Source organism: Microtus oregoni, unplaced genomic scaffold, assembly GCF_018167655.1.
Source record: "Microtus oregoni isolate MIOR12 unplaced genomic scaffold, Mior012 000009F_ref0000495, whole genome shotgun sequence".
NCBI lineage: Eukaryota > Metazoa > Chordata > Mammalia > Rodentia > Cricetidae > Microtus > Microtus oregoni.
In genome coordinates this window covers 52,300,041-52,306,040 of record NW_024543068.1, presented here as the reverse complement: position 1 = coordinate 52,306,040, position 6,000 = coordinate 52,300,041, and the positions used below count along the sequence as shown (strand labels likewise).

Genomic DNA, 6,000 nt, shown 5'->3' with positions numbered 1-6,000 from the left:
GTGCTTCCTGTCTCAAAGAAAGTTCTCCTTAGTGTCCTTTCCCTGCAATTCTTTGGAAAGGATTCCTTCCTTTCCTAGCTCACACTTTCCCTTCTTTCCCAGATCGCTGGCTATCCTTGCCTTTTGGGGGTAACCAACTTGAGGCAGGTTGTAGAGGGATTTTCTGGACCTGCTGTTCACCTCTGATATGGTGAATGAGAAAAAAAACAAAACAAAACAAAACAAAAAAACGGCACAGCCCCTGGGAAGGCTCACAAAATGCCAGCCTCTGTGGAAACAAAAACTTCTCACTTGCCACTTACTCACATTTGCAACAGCCTAGCTAAAAACACCTATTTATTTACTAATAGTTTAAATTTACACAACACAGACTGAAAATACGTCTGTGGATTTTGTTGATCACCGTCTCTATCAATTATTATTATTATTTTGTCAGTCACAGTCTCCTTTGCCATTTCCTACAACATCTCTCGTGGAGGGATCTTACATTCGGCATTTTTATTATGTTTATTAAACTAATTGCTCAAATTCCAGTCTGAATAAAACCTAATGCTTTCAAAACCCAGGGTTAACTGAGATGCTCAGGGTGTATAGGAAGGAAATTTATCATTGCACCCTGTACTTCCACACTTAATGTCAGAGCACATATTGAAACCATAAAAAGAAGACAGAAAATCAAAATATACTCCGGTCATATAGGAGGGAAACATGTCCCACCCTCTTTTTTAATTCTTCAAGAGCAAGGGTGTGGGCAGCGACAGAAGAAATGGTGTTAAGATTTATGTCCCCGACGCCATCCTGACACTACCTAAAACTCTTAGCAGCCAAGCACCCCAAGAACACTCAGTGCCCCCTTTCAGGGTTACATTCCCAAATTACAGGCGAAGAACCTTACCGTCAAGGACTTGCTGCAGGTTCCAGCTCCGCCTCAGACTGAAAAGCTGAGCAGCTGGTGAAGAAAAGTTTTAGGTTTTTTTTCCCCCCCTAACGAAGTCTGCAAAACTAATTTCCCTCAAAATAGGGCTCAATTTCCGTTAAAGAAAGCAGCGCTTACAAATCTTCGAATTCCTGATCAACCCCCACTCCACCGCATCTCTATGAAGTGAAAAACAATTCGACTTTTCACACGGAAGTGAAGGTTTGTTTGGAAGTCGCCCTTCTGCAGAATCTCTTAAAATAAAGGGCAACAGACTGACGCCAGAAGGACAGGCCAAGCGAAGGGACACCCCCTCCAAATTAATCAATACCTTTTCCTAATTTAAACCAGATGTCTAGTTCAGGTTGCTGTACTCATTAATCCCATTAGCAATTTCAAAGACCTGGCCATCATCTTCTGATCACCCAGACTATAAACATAAGGCAGTTAAGCGTGGTGGCACACTCTAACACTGAAGCGGGTAGGGAGTACAGATGTCCTCATGATGCACACTTCCCAAACAGGATCGGACTTTCCGACTTCCCGACTTTCTGTCCCCAAAGCTTGCCATGGGTAAAAGACAAGACCCCCAGTAGACCCCATAGGGCCAAGCTAAGGGCGGTGTGGTGTCAAATCCCAGCCCTGGCTCTCACAATTCACCGATGGCAAGCTGTGTAGTTCATTTCCAGGAGAAGGCTGTGAGCTGGGGGAACTGAACCGTCCCAGCAGAGTGAATTGGGGAATATTAAGAGTGGTATCAGCTTCAACAGGAAAGCGATGAGGGAGAAGGTGCATTTCTGGAAAGATACCAGGGGTCTGCAAAGTGGCTTCTGAAGGGTTACTAGGAGGGGTGAGGCTGGGAGTTACACGTTTTATTTGACATTGCTTCAGATTATTCCTGACCCAGGAAAACTTTTTGGCGAGAGACCGGTTAGGAGATTGAGCAAGCAGGACCAGTAAAGAGAGGTGGGAGCAGGTCGGAAAAGGGAGGAAAGGGACACCAGTTGGAGTGGCATAGGGTGATGCCAGGGCGTCAGTATCTGCATCCATCTCTGCTTCAGGCTTTCCATCCACTCTTTTACGGGGTATCTCTCTTTTCCGCACTGAGAACAGCTCTGTGCTATCACTGATGCACAGCACAGAAACCTCCAACCTGGCTTCAGTTTTTTAACAGCCCATCCCCAGACATTTACAAGGGAAAACCGTGATGCACTCCTGGGCGCGAAAACTCCAAGTGTTGGAGTTTGAAAATCTAGACTACTTGAGCTCTTTCTCTTCTTTTTAAACTCTTATAAGTTCTCTGTGGTTTGCAAGGTCAGCGAGCAGTAGTCCTGGAGCGCCTGCAGGTGACTCCCAGCCCTCCCCCCCCACCCCCCACCCCCAAGCGCTGACAAAGCTCAGTTCTAAGCACAATGAATCGCTCAGGGACTCGGAAACACTGAATGCTGGCTTAGGGAGACCTAGAGTGGCTACGTGCCTGGCCATTGGGAGACTAGGGAACAGATTGCCAGGGCCCTGTAGACTGAGGCTCTGGGCGCTCCACAGGCTGTCGTGGAAGCTACCAGCATAGGGAGGGCGTGGAGCAGCCGCTCCGGTCTTGCCAGCGTTTGGGAACTGGAAATGAGAGAGCCTGGTGGCGCTGACTGAGCGGGAGTTTTGGAGGGAGTTTGCATGTGGTCAGCTCTGGGCTCCTAAGCCAGCCCCCAGCTCACATTACACTCTATTTATAGCCTCTCAGAACCATTTCCCCCTGAACGCAGCTCTCTGGGACCACCTTCTTTTGGCTTCCACCTCTCCCACACTTGACATCTGAGCAGCTGCGAGGGAAGCTCCTCCAGGTCCCAGTGTTTATATGTGCAGGAGACTGGCCGCTAAGGCTCAGGACTGGGATTAGCGGGCTCTGCTCAAACGCGCGGCTTTTAGGGAGTGTGTGTTGGGGAGAAAGTTCTAGGATTTCCAGTGAAAAGTGACAGAGCTTGGTGGCCTTTGGGACCATCGTGAAGTCTTCTGCCTGGAAGTCCAGACTTGCATGCCATGGAACACCCCCTCTTTGGCTGCTTGCGCAGCCCCCACGCCACAGCGCAAGGCTTGCACCCCTTCTCGCAGTCTTCTCTGGCCCTCCATGGAAGATCTGACCACATGTCCTATCCCGAACTCTCCACTTCTTCCTCGTCTTGCATAATCGCGGGATACCCCAACGAGGAGAGCATGTTTGCCAGCCAGCATCACAGGGGGCACCACCACCACCACCATCACCACCATCACCACCACCAGCAGCAGCAACACCAGGCTCTGCAGAGCAATTGGCACCTCCCGCAGATGTCCTCCCCGCCAAGCGCGGCCAGGCACAGCCTGTGCCTGCAGCCCGACTCCGGAGGGCCTCCGGAACTGGGGAGCAGCCCTCCGGTCCTGTGTTCCAACTCATCCAGCCTGGGTTCCAGCACCCCGACTGGGGCCGCGTGTGCACCAGGGGACTATGGCCGCCAAGCGCTGTCACCCGCGGATGTGGAAAAGCGAAGTGGCAGCAAGAGGAAAAGCGACAGCTCAGGTGAGTGCGGGCAGAGGACCCCCAGGGAGAGTGTTCCCTGGGTTGGGAAGGGGCAGGGAGGTGCGGGAAGGCAATAGCAGACAACTAAGGAACCCCTAGCGTTCCAGGCTCAGTGGCCCAATCTGTTCTTGCAGCCCTGGCCCTGTAATTTGGGAGCACGTGTTTCGCTGAGGTTAATATATCTACATCCAGCCGTTCAAAGCCCTCCAAGATCGCAAACTAGTTTTCCAGAGGTGGCGAAAAAAGAGCGAGTGACAGTTTGCAAAATCGGTTAAGGAGCCTGGAGGTCGATGCTCACTAGGGAGGGGTGTGAGCCTTGGGATGCTGCATCTGAGGGCGAGCGTGCATGTGTGCGTGCGTGCGCTTCGTGTGGCTTTTCCCTACAAACTCCCAACTCCGACAGCAATATTTTTCCCATCCTTAACTGGATTTCCAGATTATTGCGCAATATCGGGAGCTTTTACTGGGATTTGACAAAATACTCAGGGACGGGGTGGGGGGGGGGAGCTTGACTTTGTTTTAACGTTTTGCTCTGGGAGTTCCTTAAATAGCATCCTGCTTGAAACAACAATAATTGAAAAAAGCATTCTGTATTTCTGGCGGAAAGGGCATTATGTAGGAAACTAGAAGTATTTAAGGAATACATCCGAAAATTGTGGATCAATAAATAAGAATCTGAAGAAAGATCATTATTAATAGATTAGAATCACGTGTTGCTAACCTAGGGAAAAACAAACAAACAACACGAAACCCCTTGGACTTCTAAAGTGGAAACTAAACGCCTTGCTTAGCTGCTTAGAGTCTGGAGATGCACTGGAGAGCAGACAGCAGCTCTGACTGCATTGGAGATGCCTTAGGGCAAGCTGGGGTGGGTGAACTGAGCAGCTGCACTAGGAGTCTCCCAGTGGGTCCAAGGGCCTGAAAGCTCAGTGCCTTGCGCCAGTCCAGAGAAACTGAAAGTTTCCAGGCCACACATCAAAGCCCCAAGCTATATTTCTCAGGATTAGGATGGTTCTCTTATTCTCCTTCTCCTCCGTTTGTTTAACTGAGTCTTTCTCTGTAGTTCCATCGCAACCTGGTGCACAATGTTGGAAGATATCGCTTAACTAATAAAATGTTTGCATATATTAATTTTTTATATTAGTGGGAGTTGGAAACTGTAATTCTAGGCATTGGAAAGAATGGAAAAAATAGTGCTTTAAGCAATTTTGGCCAGGTGTATGACAGTAACTGCTGTGTATTTTATATCATGTTAAAAGATGACAGAAACTTTTCTTGGCCTCACTCTGGGGTGACCCTTCTTTCCCTGCCTCGTAGTTGAAGCTTGATTTTCCAGGGCGAATTTTTAATGCTCCACAATGATTAGCTATGTCCAAGAAAGTGTTCAGGGGTTATCACTAACTACTATATGAAATTCTAAGCTGTTGCAAAGACTTCTATGAAGGCGTTAGAGTGCACTGGGGTTCCCCAGGCTGGGCATTCATGGGCAGAAATGCTTGATGGCCTCCGCAGGTTGGTAGTTACTTCAGCAAGAGCCACAAAACCCTACTCAGTTTTCCTCCCGCAAGGGGAAACCGTGGCCTGCTTCTTAGCTTGACCAATACCCTAAAGATTATGTCTGCACACGAAGGAACTTTTGTTTAGGCACAAGTTATTTTCTGTTGGGGAAACGGGGAGAGTGGGACTAAAAAAATTACTTCCTTAAATTATTTTCATAAAAACTGACTTAAAATTGACTAATTTTTGTTCTTATCACCTCTGTCGGGGAATAAGCACACAGCAAGACGAAGCTTGTTTTCTTGTTGTGACTCTCAGTTTGGAAGATGGAAATAAGCAAACAGAATAAAAATTTGTGTCAAGTCCATGATGCAGTATAGATTACAAGAACGGGAAGCACGGTCGTTAGCAAGGATATTGTCACCGGTGTCGACTTAGAATAAGTGTTTTCATGGACAGACCATCATTGGCAAACATCAGTTGTCCTGGTACACTTATTGAAAGTACAATTTCTGTGTTCAGGCTTGAAGTTAATATGGATTAGATCATAAGGAAATTTAACTCCAAGTCACCTATCTCCTATTTCAATTTATACAGCGAACATTCAGTTCAAGATCGAGTCATTTCACACATTTGTACACAAAATGTGTAAACATTTTGACTTACCAGGTGGTAAAGCTGCATATAAAACAGTTATAATACTTCTCTGTTATAAGTACATAAACCTTATTTGGCCCAGCTCATTTATTTCAACACACCTTCATAATTAATAAATGTCCAGTAAGTTATATTGCACAATCCGAGATTTGGGGCTGCATTAGATAAATATTACATAGTGCAAAGTAGCAATAATTTATAAAGTCAGGCATTTAACAATCATTGCGTATTTACAGATGAGAGTATATGCAGTGTTTTACTCTGGTAGTGTTGGAACCATGTCTCCACATACCTGTTGCTAGTGAATGTATGAGAACTAAATTAATTTCTAATAGAAATTTAAATACCAGAAAATAGTGTTAAACGATGAAATTGTGTATAA

At 46.7% G+C, this 6,000-nt stretch overlaps 1 protein-coding gene across 1 annotated transcript in view; it reads left to right on the top strand.

The window, feature by feature from the left end:
• Positions 1-2,781: 2,781 nt before the first annotated feature.
• Positions 2,782-6,000, top strand: part of Meox2 (mesenchyme homeobox 2) — a 51,879-nt gene continuing 48,660 nt past the window's right edge. The window contains exon 1 of the mRNA XM_041658631.1: positions 2,782-3,464. Coding sequence (XP_041514565.1) covers positions 2,951-3,464 — 514 coding nt within the window. The 5' untranslated portion in view covers positions 2,782-2,950. The remainder of the gene's footprint in view (positions 3,465-6,000) is intronic.